At 39.5% G+C, this 19889-nt stretch overlaps 1 protein-coding gene and 1 pseudogene across 1 annotated transcript in view; both read right to left on the reverse strand.

Annotated features, from left to right (window-relative positions):
- Positions 1–7572: 7572 nt before the first annotated feature.
- On the reverse strand, positions 7573–8139 carry LOC144234813 (rRNA-processing protein FCF1 homolog pseudogene; annotated as a pseudogene).
- Positions 8140–11363: 3224 nt separating this feature from the next.
- TM2D1 (TM2 domain containing 1) overlaps positions 11364–19889 on the reverse strand; it is a 50721-nt gene continuing 42195 nt past the window's right edge. The window contains exons 6-7 of the mRNA XM_077768083.1: positions 13836–13965; positions 11364–11677 (exon numbers count right to left, since the gene is read on the reverse strand). Of these exons, the coding sequence (XP_077624209.1) occupies positions 13855–13965 (111 nt within the window). The 3' untranslated portion in view covers positions 11364–11677; positions 13836–13854. The remainder of the gene's footprint in view (positions 11678–13835; positions 13966–19889) is intronic.

Here is a 19889-nt window from a genome sequence, read left to right on the forward strand (position 1 = left end):
TACTTACTAGAATGACCACAATTCAAAACACAGACAACACCAAATGCTGGTGAAGATGTGGAGCTACAGAAACTCTTATTCAGCCGGTGGAAATATAAACTAAACATACTTTTACCATGCATTTCAGCAATCATGCTCCTTGGTATTTACTCAATGGGGTTGAAAACATGTCCACACAAAAACCTTCACACAGATGTTTATAGCACCTTTATTCAAAATTACCAAGCCTTCAAAATGACCACAATGCCCTTCAGTGGATGAATGGGTAAATAAACGGTGGTACGTCCAGGCAGTGGAATATTATTCAGCACTAAAAGAAATGAGTGTATCAAGCCATGAAAAGACAGGGAGGAATCTTAGATGCATATTACTAAATGAAAGAAGTCAATCTGAAAAGGCTACATGCTGTATGATCGCAGTTTCTAGAACAGGCAAAACTATGGAAACAGTAAAAAGATTAGTGGTTATCAGGGGCTAGAGTGGAGGAAGGGACCCTCTAGGTGAACCACAGAAGATTTTCAGGTTTATAAAAATGCTCTGTATGATATTATAATGGTGGGTGCATGTTATTACACATTTCTGAAAACCCATAAACCCATAACCCTAATGTAAACTATGGACTTTGGGTGATTATGTCTGGGTTTAGGTTTTTCTGTTATAACAAAGTATCATTCTGGTGGGAGATATTGATAATGGGGCAGGTTATGAATGTGCATGGGCTCATCTCTACCTTCTGCTCAGTTTTGCTGTTAACCTAAAACTGCTCTAAAAGATAGAATTATATATGTTTTTTAAAAAAGATGAGAACAATTTTGAAAATGTTGCATACAGGTCCTGAGGAAATAGAAATAGAAATGTTTAATGAGTAGTTTGGTATTACTACTTCCTTTCCAGCTTATGAGGAAACTGAGGGGTGATATCTTGGCCAAGGTCACACAGTATGTTAACTGCAGAGGGTAGAATTTGAACCCAGGAAGTTTAACTCCTGAGCCCACAGGGCTATGTAGCCATGTGTGAAATAGGTTTTGAGGCTTGTCTTAATTTCCTATTGCTGCTGTATCATTTTATTTTCATTTTTTAAATGTTTATTACTTTGAGGTAGAAAGGGGCAGCGAGAAGGGGAGAGAGAATCCAAGGCAGTCTCCATGCTATCAGTGCAGAGCCCAACATGGGACTCAAACTCACGAACTGTGAGATCATGACCTGAGCCAAAACCAGGAGTTGAACTCTAACGACTGAGCCACCCAGGCACCCCTGTACCATGTTAAAAGTGGAAAAGGTGGGGGTGCCTGACTGTTTAAGTCAGTGGAGCATACAACTCTTGATCTTGGGGCTATGAGTTCAAGCACCTGGTTGGGTGTAGAGATTACTTTAAAAAATATATTTAAAAAAGAAGTGGAAAAGGTAAAGGGACCTAAATGGAGGTAAACTTTCAATACCTCACTCAAAGTGATAAAATATTGATATTTATTACACTGCAATAAGCTATGTATGTATAGTATAATGTCAAGAGCAACCACTAAAAAATAATTATGCAGGGTGATATGCTCAAAAGCATTGTAAATAAATATCGATTAAAAAAAAAGTTCAGGTAGTGCCCAAGAGGCAAAAAAGAGAAACAGAATGAGAAACAGAGAAAGACAAAAAGCAAGTAATAAATGGCAGACTTAAGCCTTAACATGTCAATAATTAATTTAAATGCAAATGGTCTAAACATATCCATTAAAAGACAAAGAAGAGCAAAATGGAAAAAAGGGAGGATCCTACAACATGCTGTCTATAAGTAACTCACTTTGAAAGTAACAATTGTAGTAGTTTCCTAGTGCTGCAGCAACAAATTACGGAAGACTTAGTGGCTTAAAACAACCCACATTTGGAATCTTACAGTTTTGGAAGGTACTAGTCTGAAATGGGTCTTCCTAGGTGAAAATCAAGGTATCAGCAGAGTTCTGGTCCTCTGCAGGCTCCAGGGCAATGCTGACTTGGGCAGCACGAATATTAAAATTGGAGGGTCCAGGGAGAGAATCCCTTTCCTTCTTTTTCTAGCTTCTAGTGCCCACCTATATTCCTTGGCCCATGGTCCTGCTCTCTATCTTCAAAGCAAGTGGTGCAGAATTCTTCAAGTCTCTCTCCTTTTTAGCCTCCCGGTCAGTTATCTCTCTTTGGCTCTCCTTCCTCCCTCTTTCCCTTATAAGGACGCTTGTAGTTGCATTAAGGCAACCCAAATAATCCAGAAGAATCTTCCCATTTTAAGACCTTAACTTAATCACAGTTGCAAAGTCCTTGTTGTCACATAAAGTAACATATTCCCAGATTCTGGAGATTAAGATGTGGATAGCTCCAGAAGGTCATTAGTCTTCTTTACCACAAGGTAATCAGGTCAGGAAAGTACATAATGACACATAATAATATGACACAAATTAGGTGATATAGTAGCCCCCAAGCCCCCCATCCACCTCCTTCCTATTATCTCTGATAATCTACTTGTTGGTCTGTTTTTGAGAACCACCAATTGGAATCACCAATTCCATGTTAAGAATTTAATGGTGATAAAATTCTTATGCTATTCCAGGCACTGTTCTAAAAACTGGGACCATCAAGGACTTGAATAAATCAGCATAGGCTCATTTCCTCCCAATAAACAATAGTTAGGGTTGGAATCATGTTTGGATGCCAACTCCTAAAGTAAATTATTCAAAGTATAAGGTTACTTAATCTCAGATTAATTCATATTCCTATTAACCCATTCTAGTGAAAATATCCTATGAGCACTTATTATGTTCCAGGACTGTTCTAAGCACTAAGGGCACAGCAATAACCAAGAGAAAGTCCCGGCCCTCACCAAGCTTACATTATAGGAGAGGAAACAAAGGGAAAATAAGAAGTAAATGCACATCATTTCAGCTAGCATTAGTGCTGTGAAGAGAAATGAAGTGGGACAAGGACTCAGAGAGTGGTCAGTGGAGGACTGACTGGGGTGGTACCTGAGAAGGACAGTCGGAGTAGGGGGTTGAGCAGAGACTCAAGCAAATGAGGAAGCAAGCCTTGCAAAGAGCTGGGAAAAAGCATTCTAGGCAAAGGAAAGAGCCAGTATGAAAATCGAGGTGGAAAACAATCTGGCATATTTGAAGCATGGCAGGAAACTGTTAAGAATTAGGAGAAAGATGGGGCACCTGGGTGGCTCAGTCGGTTGAGCATCCCACTTTTGATTTCTGTTCAGGTCATGAGCCCCACAAAGGGCTCTGTGATGACAGCACAGAGTTTGCTTGGGAGTCTCTGTTTCCCTCTGTCTCTGCCCATCTCCTTCTTGTTTTCTCTCTTTCAAAAATAAACAAACATATTTTAAAAACCAGCATAAAAGTGATGTTCTCATTTGCTTTTATTGCTTTGGCCACTGTGTGGAGAATATATATATATATATATATATATATATATATTCTCTCTCTCTCTCTATGTATATATATATATCCTCTCTCTCTATATATATAGGCAAGAGCAGAAGGGGTACGGAGGAGGCCAATATATAGTTGAAAACTAATAATAAATTCATTTCTTTTGAATTCCTGTTTAAAGACTTGCTGTAGTTACAGCAATTTGTGGGATGTCTTCACTCCGACACCTTGACTCAATCACAAACCATATAAAGAAGACATGGCATTTCCCGGAATGTTTCCAATTTTGCAATAATACAGGAATTTCACTCATTCAAATGAGTAGTCCAATTTTGAGGTTTATCTGAAAACCAAAGACAGTACCTTGAGCCTTCATAATCACAGACTCTTAAATATAAAATGGGCTTACATGGTTAAAAGTTTCAAACACAACACACTTTGTAAAGTGTTCTGGTAAAACGTTTTTCTTTGACATAGGCAGCCAAAGAGCTCTAACCTTAATCATTTTTCAAGTTTTAATTTCCACATGCTTGGCATATACTGCTAACACTGACAGAGTAAATGCAACATTCTGTTGTATGGCATAGCAATTGCTTGCAATTAACCTTAATTTGGGCTGAAAGTAGCAACATTTCTGCCTCATAGCAACATTTCTAAATGTATTAGATAAATATCTCCAGAGAACTTCATCTTAAAAGGCAACAAAAGCAAAATCTGCAACATTGCAGCCTTTCCTTACATAAGGAAAGTCTTAAAGCAGTGACAGGTACCAATAAGACTACTTTTTTGAGAGACATTTTTGGCCCTTATTACACAGAGTGGCTATGTATAACAGCAATAGTGGAGGTGAGAAAAAATGTAGGTAAACAGTGTCCCAAGAACACATCTTACCTTCCTCCTGTAAAAGGAACTTTTGAGTCCATTGGTACTTTACTCAACATATGACCACACTATAGCCCAAGTATGAGGAAGCCCTTGGAAATTCCACATGGGCCCCCCCCCACACCCACCTAATGTCTAATGCCATCATTCTATTCCTTAAAATATGTTCAATAAGTAGTGGCTATTATTTATGTGATTTTAATCTCTCAATATCACCTAACTGATATTATCATCACTATTTATTTTTTATATATTAAAATTATTTTTAACGTTTATTTTTGAGAAAGAGAAACAGAGCACAGTTGGGGAGGGACAGAGAAAGAGGGAGACATAGAATCTGAAGCAGGCTCCAGGCTTTAGGCTGTTAGCACAGAGCCCAACGTGGGGTTCATTTATATGAAGATAGAGGGGCTCAGAATCATTATGTGCTCAGTCACAAAACAAGTGACAAAGACAGAATACAAACTCAGGTCTGATTCCAAAGTCCTGCTTTGGTGTTTTTCCCATAAAACTGTGCTGGCTGGATGTCAGACCTTTTCTTTTAAATGATACTATCTATTGTTTGAAGAGTCACATCAGATATAAGGGTAAGTGTATCTTGAGAAGGAAGAAGAGGAGGAGAACAAGAATTTCTTGGGTTCTTCCTTCTAACTTACCCATACTATTACTTATTTTGCCAAATACGTGCATGCAAACAATGCATGATTATTGTGGAAAAATTAGAAAATTGAGATAAGCCAAAAAAAATTCACCCTAACTAAATAAAAGTCATCTGTAATCCCCAGCATCTACAGATGTCTTATCATCTAACCTCAGGAAGACTAAGCAGATGTGACAGTATGGTCCTACCTAACATCTCTCTCCTTGTCATACAAACATAATCAGATTTTTGGCCCAGAAAGTGCTGCAAATGTCAGATAGGGTGACAGCAGAAAAATCTTAGGGTTTCGGAAAATCATTGCTCTGTCACAGTCTCATTTAGATATTCATAAAACATGCTGGCACCTGCATGATGCATGATGTAAAGTTGAGAAGTTTAAACAAACTTTATTTATTTATTAAAAAATTTTTTTTACATTTATTTATTTTTGAGAGGCAGAGAGAGATAGAGTGTGAATGGGGGAGGGGCAGAGAGAGAGGGAGACACAGAATCTGAAGCAGGCTCCAGGCTCTGAGCTGTCAGCACAGAGCCTGACATGGGGCTTGAACTCATGAACCATGAGATCATGACCTGAGTTGAAGTCAGACGCTTAACCGACTGAGCCACCCAGGTGCCCCCAAAGAAGTTTTTTTTTTTTTAAATTTTTTAATGTTTTATTTATTTCTGAAAGAGAGAGAGAAAAGGTGAGCAGGGGAGGGTCAGAGAGAGAGGGAGACACAGAATCAGAAACAGGCTCCAGGCTCCAAGCTGTCAGCACAGAGCCCGACGCAGGGCTCGAACCCACGAACAGTGAGATCATGACCTAAGCCAAAGTCAGACGCTTAACCAACTGAGCCACCCAGGCACCCAAAGAAGTTTTGTTTTTTAAACCAGCAAACCATTGTTTAAGCAAAAAGGTTCAGTACAGGTAAATCACTTGCCATACTGATAACATTGAACAACATGGTAAGAAAACACTCTTATTACACAATCATTAGCAGTGTCCCACAGAATTAGACAGATACAACTACCACATTGAAGGACAGCAGATACAGACCTGAATTTAAATCCTGGTTTCATCACTTACTTCATGGCCTTGAACAAGTCATTCAATTTTTGTGGGACTCAATTTACTTATCTGGAAAGTGAGGATAATAATATTAACTGTTTAGAATGATCCTACAGAAATACTGTGAGGACTAAATCATTTAAAATATAAAATGAGTGGGCACCTGGTTGGCTCAGTCAGTTGAGCATCTGACTCTTGATTTAGGCTCAAGTCATGACCCCAGGATTGTGGGATCAAGCCACACATCCGGCTCTGCAGTGAATGTAGAGCCTGCTTAAGGTTCTCTCTCCCTCTGTTCCTCTTCCCTGCTCATGCTTTTTCTCTAAAAAAAAAAAAAAAAAAAGAAATATATATGAAATGAGCTTAGTACAACATCTTGTTATGTGAAGAGTGATAAAAGGAATTTTTAACAAGTTAAAATCTTCTTGAAATTTTAAGATTTTAAGCCTCAATATTTTAACTTTTCTATTTATTTATTTTAACCTGAATATTTTTATATTTTTTCCCTAAAAATAGCTATTTTCTAAGAAGGTAGATAACATTGTTCCCATCAGACAATGACTAGCTTTAAGAGCATTCATTGATAGTTTACAAAGAATTAAGATATCAGGCTCTACTTAGTATATGTGCTATCAAAGCAAACAGGAGGCTCTATTTAAAAAGACAATAGGAGGGGCGTCTGGGTGGCTCAGTTGGTTAAGCGGCCGACTTCGGCTAGGTCATGATCTCATGGTTTGTGGGTTCGAGAGCCCTGCGTCGGGTACTGTGCTGACTGCCAGCTCAGAGCCTGGAGCCTGTTTTGGATTCTGTGCCTCCCTCTCTCTCTGACCCTCCCCTACTCACGCTGTCTCTCTCTTTCAAAAATAAATTTAAAAAATTTTTAAAAAATAAAAATAAAAATAAATAAAAAGACAAAAGGAGGGCACCTGGCTGGCTCAGTTAATAAAAAATCTGGCTCTTAGATCTCAGGGTTGTGGGTTTGAGCCCCATGTTGGGTGTAGAGATTACTTAAACAAAAGACAGATAATAGAAATAACTGCTACCATGCTCATCAATTTAGCTACAAATGCATTAGTCCAGGAGTCATTTGGGTACTCAATGCCATTCAGAATTTTTTTTTTAAGTTTATTTATTTTAAAAAAGACAGAGAGAGGGTAAGTGGGGGGTGGCGGGGAGAAGGTAGAGAGAGAGGAGGACAGAGTATTTGAAGCAGGCTCTGCACGGACAGCACAGATCCCAATGCGGATCAAGCTCACAAACTGTGAGATCATGACCTGAGGCAAAGTCAGATGCTCAACCAACTGAGCCACCCAGGCACCCCCAGAATTCTTTTATTCATTCCGAATTAATAACTTTTTCATTTTCCAAATTCACCTATCTCTCTTCTCCTCTTAGTAGTGGAGAATAAAGACCATTATGAATGAGCTTCCTACTTCTATTTTTTTTCCCAAAACATCGAAAATCGAGTGTATTTAACCATACTCAGCTCATAACAGAACAAATGGGTAAGTGGACTAATAATTCATGCTATAGCATATTGCTATATGAACTGGCAACAGAAAAAGTTGGTAAAGGAAAGCAGAGGTACTCTATCTTTTAAGAATTAGAAGGAGGGGCTCCATAATTATCTGGTTAGACATGTACACGATGGAAAATCCAGGGATCTTCTGGATTCTTCCTTGAAGATCCTGGTCAACTGTGGCCACAATGTAACACTTGTGCTGAGTTACTCTTTGTATTAAGCAGTCATTTGCATAGGTTCCTTTGCGTGTGCATGGTAATCATTCAAATCTTGGATCCTTAGCAAACCTTAGAGCCACTCAATACTTCTGTCCCAATTTCTCAGTTTCGGCCATGGCACAGTCATTTAAACAAGGGATCCCCTTGGCATATAGACATTCTATCATTGACCGTACTAAGTTGAGTTTGGCTTTTATGGAAAAGTTGATAAAGTTGGTATCAGCCATGACAAGGTAAAAGTAGGCTCAGCTGTGTGTTAAGAAGCAGCAGGAAGGATGTTGGGGGGCTCCTCTTTCCTTATGCGCACTGGGATCTTTCTTTTCTTTCTTTGTTTTAATCTATCCTAATTTTTAAGGCTCTGATCTCTGCATTTGTTTCATGGCTACATACTTTTTTACATTATTTTGCTTCCCCATTTCATGCCACTTTCTTGTTTCTTCTGGAATCACCCCCTACTTATTCCTTCTTAAAATGCCTCTCTCTTGAAGCTTTCTGGAGGGTATTAGACAATTCAGTCAACTATTCAATAGCTCATGCCAATAATTGATTTGCTATCATTCCCCAATACTCATGACCACATCCTTTCTCCAGCAGCCATCCTGTTCTCAAACACTCTTCTACAGCCCCTGGGGGTGTGAGGGACAGAATTTAGCACCAAAGCACAGTGGCCTAACTACAGAGCAGGGGTAGTTACAAGTCCCTACAGTATCTGATCTACAGTTAATCTGCACCAGGACAACTGAGAGTTGACTACGGTTTTGTTTGAACTTGACTTTGGACTGTTTGACCTCATTCCTTCTCTACTACCCTGATCAACTAGGACTGTATATAGGTATCTAGAACTTTAATATATGAGTACTTTTTGACTAAGAATGGCAATTCTAGAGAAAAAGAATCATAAACCTGTATTGTTCATTTATTGGAATAATTTAAATACCAAAGAATAGATAAAGGAATTACATACATTATGATACAGACATGGGAGTACTCTGCAGTCATTAAAAATGGTGTTGTAAAAGAACAGTTATTGAAATAGAAAAATCTTTACAATGTGAAGAAAATGTACATACGTGCATGGAAAAACTACTAGGACATACATAAAAACACTAACATCGTTATCTTTGAGCTATGAAATGAGTTTTTTTCTTTGTCCTTTTTGGTGTTTCCCAGAACTTCTGTATTAGGTTTGTACTAATTTTGTAAATAGAAAAAAGCAAAATGGATGCTGATTTAATGACAGAAAGGAAGAGAGAAGGTGTCAGAACCCTGGGGAACATCTACATTTAAGGTGTTTGAATCAAGAAGAGGAACCAATATCTCAGACTTGTACTTTTTAACAACAAACTTTCCTTCTTGCTAGTTCTTGCTATTAGATCTATTTTAGTTTTCTATTTGCTTATCAGTATTACATATTTAACTTAGCCTTAAGCATCTAGGTTAAAGTAAGAGGAAAAGACACACATTTTTTGGTAAAGCAAAACAAAAACAAAACATACCCACAAACTAGTAATTCTTATAGTCCTAGAAATCCCATGATCAGATGCTAGCCATGCACACAGCACAATCTTTGGAGTCTTAAAGAGGTCTTTTATTTTAATACAGTGTAGGTAAGAAATCTGCCTGGGTAAAGAGTTACTTCTGGAAATTGTATTAATTCTTTCAGGCTAAAGCAGTACCGTTAGTAAATATTTCTATAGAAACGCTGTTTCTGTAGTATTGAAAGAATCCATTCCATTCCATCCTAGGGGGTTTAGGAGTAACTCAAGGAATGATTGAGCTAATCCATCTCTTATAATTTTGGCCACTGCTCTAAAAGTAGAGTTATATAAAACATCTCCTGCAGAGGCCTTAACATATAATTCATACTCAGAGACACTACTAACAAATAGACATAATAAAATGTGCTCCATGAAAGCAAAATAAAACAAAAAATGCAATTACATGTATTAAATGCATTCACATAAAAAAAATAAATACTAGGACACAGAAAAACCATTTGTTACAGAAGTACATATTTTAGGCAACAGGGAATTAAGCAAAATGGAAAAATTGAGATGTTCTTGTCATATAAATTTTAGGAAATTATAAAGAAAATAAAGTCTACAGGTTTAAGAATGCATTGTGAAGGGACTTTATTTCTAGATTTTACCTACAACCCTTTTGGAGTATAGCTTATTTGAATAAACACTTTGAGAAGCACCTGCTTTGAAACAGACTTTTTCCCTGGCCAAGTTAACAACTAGAACAATTATACAAGAATCAAGATGACTTTTCAATGGGGTGCCTGGGTGGCTCAGTCAGTTAAGTGTCCGACTTCGGCTCAGGTCATGACCTCACGGTTTGTGGGTTTGAGCCCCGGGTAGGGTTCTGTGCTGCCAGCTAGCTCAGAGCCTGTTTCAGATTCTGTGTCTCCCTCTTTCTCTGATGCTTCCCTGCTCATGTTGCCTGTCTCTCTCTCAGAAACAAATAAAACATTTAAAAAAAATTTTTTTAAAAAGATGACTTTTTAAGATTTGATCGCAGGAATTTCTCATACCTTACATGGCTGTAAAAATGTAGACTTCAAATCTGGACTTGGGTGATCCTGAGGTTAAACTTCAAAGCACTGTCTGCAACCAAAAACAACTAGGAAATAGTACAAAATGGGCATCTAACCAGCTAGCTTAACTGCAGCCCAAAATAATATCGCTGTGAAAATAGATCCCAGGGGAATGGAAGGTCCTTAAGGGCAGGGATGTTTGTTTGTATTTTGTTCACTGCTGCATCCTGGCATCTAGAACAGAGCCTCCCACGTAGTAGACACTCCGTGTTTCAATGAATAAATCAAAGAGACCATTCCCTGTGTGTGTGAGGAGTCGATCCAAATTCACTTCACATATCAATACTTAATAACCGCCCGCCAACTGCCGAAACTGTTGCTGAGTGACAACATGTTATGAAGCTAACCGTACTAGACCCTATACTTCTGAGTAAGAGGAGTGACTTAAAAAAAAAAAAATTACGGTGTTTACTCTTGAGGAGCCCGGACTCAAGTTTGTGAAGCTGTTATGCCTGTTACTGAAGAAAGCACGGTGGTATTATGAGGACCTAACATTTCAAATATTTCCATCTTCTGAGAACCGTGCTAAGCACGGTAAGAGGAGGCCGTGGCAGCATTCAGGTGCCGCTTCCTTCAGACGCTGGTACACCACGTACAGCACTTGCGCCGGCATCTGCCTGGCAGCACTAACAGATGGAAGACATTAATCATCTGTTTGGTGTTCCCACCTTGTCTATCCGGCTTCAAATATAACTGCACTGAGCTAGACGAGTCAGCAGCTGGTCTTCCAAACACTAGTGCATCACTCCCAAAGCTAAAAGGAAAAGGTTCACACTTCAGAGGCCTGAATCAGCGCCAGAAGTATCCGTGTTGCCTCAAGGTTTCAGACTCCCCAGTGATCTTTTGCTCGCTGGATACCCAGGCAGAGACAGATCTGAAAGGCGCAGAAAACAGGTGGGTTCTCATACACGACCGCAGCCCCAGGCAATATGGTAATGGGATTTGTTCACACTATGGATTAACTGTTTTGAAGGATCAAAATGCAGAAGACAGCTACGTTCAACATGTAATGTTCTCTTGATAATAAAGAGCTAAAAAATGTGAACAGGTCATATTTTTATTTTTCAGAAGCAAAAATGACAAGTGGCAACCTGCCTTTGGAATATCGGGGTAATAAGCTATTTATCTCATAGAGACAGTAGCCAGAGAAAGACTCTATTATCATACAGCTCTCAAAGAAAGTCCAATTAAATAAATCTCAGAATAATAGGCTTTTAAGTAAAACAAGACAATGAAAATATGAACAATAATAAAAAGTTATACAGAATCCATAAAGTGATGTGTGGAGAAGAAAAACTAAAATCTGGAAATCCACATACTAAGAGTGCTCTGTTAAAATCAAGGAAGCCCAAATCCTAAAACAGAAAAAAGGAATATGTTAAAACACAGTATTTTAAGAGTCCAGTGCACATTTTAATGTTTCATTTACTTGGGACACTTTTTCTTTCTCTTGGAGCATTGCCATATTTGCTGTAGGAGATCATGTGAATGACAGTGCAGAGATCTGCCTTCTCAATGAGCCCTTCAAGTTTTAAATGTCAAGTCTGAATCTGGAATCCCAATTAAAAGTTGATATAATAGACCATAGAGAATGAAACCGCTTTCTAAATTGCATTTGCTTCATTTTTCCACGTTGAAAACAATCTGTATACTTTGAAGGAGACACAACAGTGTACGGTATGAAAATAGGGCTATGTGAAAGCATGCAACCCTTCTCATCGAGTATGGGCAACAGTTTCCAAAATGAAGACGCGTCCTGCAAAATGACATGGTTGGTGGGGCTGAGGTGGGGTGGGCGGCGCACAGCAGCCTGTGGGATGCACAGACCATTCTAGAGGCCGTTCTGTACTGATTAGTTGTATCTTAGCCTCGACGTCCTCAGGGCTCCACTCCCTCCCTGGCAAGAAGAGGCAGATGGAGGGGCGCCTGGGTGGCTTAGTCGGTTAAGCATCCGACTTTCGCTTAGGTCATGATCTCGCGGTTTGTGGGTTCGAGCCCTGCATCGGGCTCTGTGCTGACTGCCAGCCCAGAGCCTGGAGGCTGTTTCAGAGTCTGTGATTCCCTCTCTCTCTGACCCTCCCCTGCTCAAGCTCTCTCTCTCTCTCTCTCTCCTAGAGATAAATAAAACATTAAAAAAAAAAAAGAAGAGGCAGATGGATCTCTAAGCTTCATTTCAATGTTGAAAAACTTTCTGGGTAATCAGTCGAACAAATGCCTCCCATCCTCACAGGGTCTGGCACCACCGTTCAACTCTAATGACACTGACTATAAAGCATATCTCATAATATTATTGTGAGAAAAGGAAAAAAAAAAATCTACCTTAGTGGCAAATATACTATATATCCTATTTATGCTCTGCAGCATAGAAAATAAATGTCTGTTCCTTTCCTGGTCCCTAGAAGCACTCTCTGAGATCAAATCAACTGAAAACCCTAGGACCACAGCTGTGGCCAGAACACCTGGCCTTCTGTCTCTCTCTGAAAGCGGCCAGGTGGTTCAATGTGGACTATCACCTAAGAAGTACCCTGCACCCTACATGTTATACAGGACTTCACCACTGCAGAGGAGACGACGCTAGGGAATCATTTCCCTGATAGTCTACCAAAACCCTGAGAACAGCCCGGCATTCTTGTAGGATTATTTATTAGAACAGACTAATGTACAGCCCTGGAAATAAAAACCTTGTAGTAGCAGAGTTCTAGAGAACCAGGGAATCGAACCAGGAAGACTGGTGATATCTCTGACTTATCCAGGCATATTACCTATTTTTTTTAATTTTTAAAAATGTTTATTTATTTTTGAAAAAGAGAGAGAGTGTGAGCAGGGGGGAGGGTCAGAAAGAGAGGGAAACACAGAATCCGAAGCAGGGTCCAGGCTGTGAGCTGTCAGCCCGGAGCCCAATGTGGGGCTTGAACTCATGTGCCGTGAGATCATGACTGAGCCAAAGTCGGACGCGTAACCAACTGAGCCACCCAGGTACCCCAGGTGTATTACCTATTTAAAGCTGTGGCCAATTAATAATTCTCATGGGCAGGGCCAAACTTTAGGTTAGAGTAAGTACTTATCCAGGGTTGAGACTCAATTAAGCTTCAGGTTTAGGGAAGAAGAAAGAGGTTGAAAGATCACATTGACCCCAGGAAAGTGGGACCAGCAGCAAGGACATGCTGTACTGAACTGTCTACAACACATGCTTTCTCCAGAACCATCGTATAATACTACGAAATATCTTTTTGCTTGGATGTTATCTTTTTGTTGTGAACTCCATCTTCCAGCCATAATCTCTACAGAGCACGAGGGACTGAATCGGGAACTGCAGGAACAATGAGTGCACATAAAAAAGCTTTACAAAAGACTAGGGATGTTACAGGCAAATGGAGACCTGTGTTTCCAGATAAGCAAAATGAGAGCTTTATAGCATTAGATGATCTCCTTAAATTTCCTACGGTTCTCTAATTTTCATAGTTTTAAACAGATGATACACTCTCATAAAGATTATACATGTACATCACTTACTGTTTCTTTTAAAAAATATTTATGGATATAGCTGTGTTTTTCTGAATGTCTCGTTGGTAATACTCAGTCTTGTAAGTCTGGTTCCATAATAATCTATGATGTAACTACTTCCATCTGAAGGTCCAACAATCTAGAAGAGAAAATTTTCAAAATTACCATTTTACAAAAGATATGTTCACAATACTTGTGTTTACTTTCCTTGGTGGCTACTGCATTATTTCAGTAGCACCAAAATACACTTAAACTAATTTAAGCAAACAACGTAACTCAGTGGCTCATGCAGCTGGAAAGGATACTGGGGAAGTTCACAGGATCAAAAGAGCTACAGGAACCAAGGCCTCAAGGACTGAAATTCAGGGCCCCCTGAGGCTCTGGATTTGGCCTCTCTGCCATTGTGCAACCCTCGCCTTCATTCTGCAGAGGCACTCCCATTTGGCTGCCAGCAGCTCCAGAGTGACAGCTTTGAAGCTCAGCAGCTCCCAATAGAGAGAAAGTAAAATCTTCTTCCTCGGCATTTATATACCAATTCCAGGGAAGGGCTTTGATCTGTTTGTTTTTTACACCTATTGCTGGATGAATTACTATAGCCAAGGGAATAAGATTAATATGACTGCCTAGGCCAGGCTCCCTGTAAGAGGTTAGGTAGTGTGAATGACAATCTTTCCAGAACCACACGGAATGGAAGAGGTAGATAAAAAAACAAAAACAAAAACACACATGCTCATTCCAGTCATCTTGCCCACTTAATCACATTTCTGACGATCCAGTTCCCATAATCTCTCCAAATATCCCTTATGGTAGCAATCTTTAAACAGTGGCCTTAGGAATATATGAAGACAGGGGTGCCTGGGGGGCTCAGTCGGTTAAGCATCTGACTTCGGCTCAGGTCATGATCTCGTGGTTTGTGAGCTCGAGCCCCGCATCGGGCTCTGTGCTGACAGCTTGGAGCCTGGAACCTGCTTCAGATTCTGTGCCTCCCTCTCTCTCCGCCCCTCCCCCACTCACACTCTGTATCTCTCTCCTTGAAAAATAAATAAACATTAAAAGAAAACAAAGGAATACATAAACTTACAAAGGTAGATGTGGGCCCAGATGGTTTTAAGGGAATCAAGTTTGAGACCCTTAATTCCCCTACTCTTCGTAAAACTGACCTGCTTGATACCAAGCCAGGTGGAGATGTCATGCTGATACGCCACCCCTCCCCCTCCCCAAGGTCCCTTCTCTATGAACACATTAAACTGCACCTGCTATCAGAGCACACCTGAATCTCCTGATGGGACGCTGCCTCTGCTGTGCCCAACAAAGAGATCATGCAAAATACTGGACTTTAGGAAACCTCTAATCAAGAGTCAAAAACAAAAAAAGTCAAGAGTCCAAAACTATAATCTGCCTCATCTTGTTCAAAAGATGTATTCCCAGTAACATTTAACTTTAACTTTTTTTTGCTTATAATTTGCTAAGGGGCACCTGGATGGCTCAGTCAGTTGAGTATCTGACTCTTGATTTCAGCTCTGGTCATGATCCCAGGGTGGTGGGATTGAGCCCTATGTGGGGCTCGGTGCTGAGTATGGAGCCTGCTTGAGAGTCTCTCTCTCTCTCCCTCTGCCACACTTGCACACGTGTATGCACACTCACTCTCTTAAAAAAAATAATTTGCTAAGACTTGTAATATGTTTATGCTGTTCTGATAGTGTATCACAATTATAATGACAATGATCCAGGGGTGCTTGGTGGCTCAGTCGGTTAAGCGTCTGACTTCGGCTCAGGTCATGATCTCGTGGTTTGTGAGTTCAAGTCCCACGTTGGGATCTGTGCTGACAGCTCAGAGCCTGGAGCCTGCTTTGAATTTTGTGTCTGCCTCTCTTAACCCTCCCTGCTCATACTCTGTCTCTGTCTCTCAAAAATAAATAAATGTTTAAAAAAACAACAACAACAACCAGACAACAATCCAGTAATTACAGAAAAATTTTTAAATATTTTAATGAATCATGAAAATCGTGACCATGAAAATGCTCAGAAGATTTTTCAAGCATAAAAATATATTACATTAGGATAAAATTCTGAGGGAGAATGGAACTAGAAATAAAAACTCAAGGAGAGGGGCACCTGTATGGTTCAATTGGTTAAGCATCCAACATTGGCCTGGGTCATGATCTCAAGTCCAGCGTGGGGCTCTCTACTGTTGGCTCAGAGACTGCTTCAGATCCTCTGTCTCCCTCTCTCTGTCTGCCCCTTCCCAATCACGTGAGCAAGCACACACTTTCTCTCTCAAAAAATAAATAAACTAGGGCGCCTGGGTGGCTCAGTCAGTTAAGTGTTCAGACTTCAGCTCAGGTCACGACCTCACAGTTTGTGAGTTTGAGCCCTCACCGGGCTCTGTGCTAACAGCTCAGAACCTGGAGCCTGCTTCGGATTCTGGGTCTCCCTCTCTCTCTGTCCCTCCCTAACTCACACACGCGCTCTCTCTCTCTCTCAACAATAAACATTAAAAAAACATTTTTTTTAAATGTTTTATTTATTTCTTAGGGGAGAGAGAGAGAGGCAGCGTGAGCAGGGGAGGGTCAGAGAGAGAGGGAGTCACAGACTAAAACAGGCTCCAGGCTCTGAGCTGGCAGTCAGCACAGAGCCCAATGCGGGGCTCGAACCCCACAACTGCGAGATCATGACCTAAGCGAAAGTTGGATGCTTAACTGACTAAGCCACCCAGGCGCCCCTAAAAAATTTTTTTAATATAAACTTTAAAAATTCAAGGAGAAAAAGAAACTATTTAAAAATTAACAATGGTTAGTGAAGGTTTCATTCATGTCTTATTTAAATGAATGATATTTAAAATTCTATGGTATTTACATTCCGTTGGATACATTTTTAAATTGATGTAACAGTTTTACTTAAATATGTAAATATTTGGAAACCAGAAAGTACATCCTTTGCAACTATTTAAACTTATGATGTAAAACTTAAATGTCAACTTAAAAACATGTGGAGGGTAGGGATTAAAAAAAAAATCTTTCCGGGTTATACAACCAGAGTTTGAAGAACATTGCTAGAGAGCATGCTTCATTTTTATAGTAAGTTTGGCTTTCAAAACTATTCGACAAATACTGAATTGCTACAACACTCCAGGCACTGTGCTAGGAATTCTACACACAATCGTGAATAAGATACAGTCCCTGCCAACAAAGAGCTTATACTAGTGAACTATAAACGGTAATATTCAGATAACATTTATAAAGAACTTATGTGCAAAATACCATGCTAGGTGCTGTCATGCACTTTGACTTACTTTCCAAAGAATAAATTCATTTGGCTTGACATTTATGAAGGTTATTTAAGAATTTAATTAAACCATTTCAGTGACCAAGGTCCCAGAGGAAACTACTTTGAGCAGTAAGCTAAGAAAGAGAACGGGTGACTAGGAGTTACAACATGGCTTGAGACTGAGTGAGGGGAACGAAGAAAAAGTAAAGCCCAGCCTGTAGAAATAAATCAAATCACATGACCAAAAACTGCCTCGTTTGGAATATGTGCATAGATTAGAACCATGCCTTTTATCCCATTCTCTTTTTCTTCCTTTGCCATCTCCCCTAACAACATTTATCCCTGCCGAAAAAAAAAAGTATTCAAAGCTGGAAATAAGGAAAATATATGATTAAGCGATCTATTAATAGCATGAATCTAATAAGCCTACCCGAGGCTCAGTTACTTCTCTTAGGACCCAGATGTTTTACAATCTTGTAAAGTTAGTAGTTAACATGTAGAAAAATAATAATGTTTATTGTTTTGTTTCCTCTGTTCTATAGAGAAAATAGCCCCAAAAGATACCGTTTATTACCTGGTAATACATGATCGAAAGTTGCATAGCTTAGTCATCTTATTACAGCATTTCTCTCCATTCAAATATGTAATTCGGCTCCTCAACATCTAGTTCTATTGAGGTAATTCTGGTCCTCCTTTCAGAGACTGGTTCAGCCTGGGCATGGAATCTAATTCTGGCCCGCCACCTATCATGCAAGTTCATTGTTGGCATAGCCACCCTTAAGAAGATATATGTAACAGGAAACAATTTATTTTCTATCTTTGAAAATCACTGTACAATGAAGTGAGGCTAACCAAAGGACCTGAACATGTCAAAAAGAAAGAAGGAAGGAGAGAGGGAGAAATAGGAGCAAAGAAAGAAAAGAGAAAGGGGACAGTCCTTCATTATATCCTTTAGCTCTAAATCTTGGGGCAGCTGGGTGGCTCAGTCAGTTGAATGTCTGACTTTGGCTGAGGTCATGATCTCATGATTCATGAGTTCGAGCCTCATGTCAGGTTCTTTCCTATCAGCACAGAACTCACTTCAGTTCCTCTCTCTTCCTCCTCCCTCTCTCTCAAAAATAAGTATTTTTAAAAAATTAATAAATTTTAAAACTACCTCATCTCTAGACTCGGTATATGATATAGTAAATTATCATATTATTAAAGCGAATTTAAATTGAGGTTCTGTTACTTGTAGCCAAAAACACCTGACAATGCACTTGTTTCCAGTGCCTCCTACATGCTACTACCAGATCACCAAAGCACAGGACTATTCTCTGCTAAAAAAAATGGGAAGATCTGCCCCAAAAATAACCAAATGAAGTCACTGTGGGAAAGCACCAGAGGAAAGGAAAACTTAAAGAGAAAGCTGTCAATAACTGGCTATAGGATGAATCTTCTCTGGATCTCAGTTTTCCATATAAAGAGGGACAGAATAGGCTGATCTATATGATACCTTATAATTTCTACCCCTTGTATGACTATGACGTTTAAATATAAACACACCTATAAGGTGTTGTTATACTTTTCTATGAACTATCCCATCAAAGAAGAAACTGTTTATCCTACTTAATTTTTTTTTAATGTTTTATTTATTTCTGAGAGAGAGAGAGAGAAACAGCGTGAGCAGGGGAGGGTCAGAGAGATAGGGAGTCACAGACTCTGAAACAGGCTCCAGGCTCTGAGCTGGCAGTCAGCACAGAGCCCGACGTGGGGCTCGGACCCACGAATCGCGAGATCATGACCTAAGCGAAAGTCGGACACTTAACCGACTAAGCCACCCGGGCACCCCCATCCTACTTAATTTTTAAGAAAACTATCTGCTGTAAAATTATCAATTATTCAAATCCATATTTCCTCATCAAAATCAAAAATTAAATCTGCTTTTAAGCATCTTATATACACTTATGTACAATATATGTACCAATTATAAACTCCTTTATTATATTATTGAATTGTTAATTATAAAATTACAAGTCTTTAAAAATATCCCATACTGGGAACTTTCTTACTCAGTTAAATTGCCTATGTCCATTTGTTCATGGACAATACAGTATAAAACCTAAAATTATAAATCTGTTTCTCTACTAAGAAAAAGCCTGAAACCGGTGGATCAGTCAGTTGAGTGTCTGACTCCGCCTCAGGTTATGATCTTGCTGTTCATGAGTTCAAGCCTCACATCGAGCTCTGTGCTGACAGCTCAGAGCCTGGAACCTGCTTTGGATTCTGGGTCTCCTTCTCCCCTGCTCATGATCTGTCTCTCTCTGTCTCTTAAAAAATAAATAAACATTAAAAAATTAAAAAAAAAGAATAGCCTGAAGCCAAATTCTATACCATGATGTATTTCCATTTGATAAACTGGAGCAGATTTCTGAAATCTATGGGTCCATTTAATGGAGGCTGCTACAAGTTTTCATCTTCCAAGCGGGGAAACAGGAGGCCCACTAAACTGTGGAAAGCTGTTTTGTACAATGGGCATCAATGTCTCTTGGTGAGAAGCCTTAAAACCACAAGAAAGCCACATCAAATCCCTCTATATTAGTTTCCTGGGGTTACCGTAACAAGTTACCACAATCCTTCATGGATTAAAACAATAGAAATTCACACTCTCATAGATCTAAGGCCAGAAATCTAAAGTCAGGGCATCTCCACCAGCCTCATGCCCTACAAAGACTCTAGAGAGGACCCTCTCAAGCCTCTTCTAGCTTGTGACAGCAATCAGCACTGCTCAGCATTCTGGGGCTTTGGCCATATCAC

Source organism: Crocuta crocuta, unplaced genomic scaffold (genome assembly GCF_008692635.1).
Source record: "Crocuta crocuta isolate KB4526 unplaced genomic scaffold, BGI_CrCroc_1.0 scaffold85, whole genome shotgun sequence".
Taxonomy (NCBI): domain Eukaryota; kingdom Metazoa; phylum Chordata; class Mammalia; order Carnivora; family Hyaenidae; genus Crocuta; species Crocuta crocuta.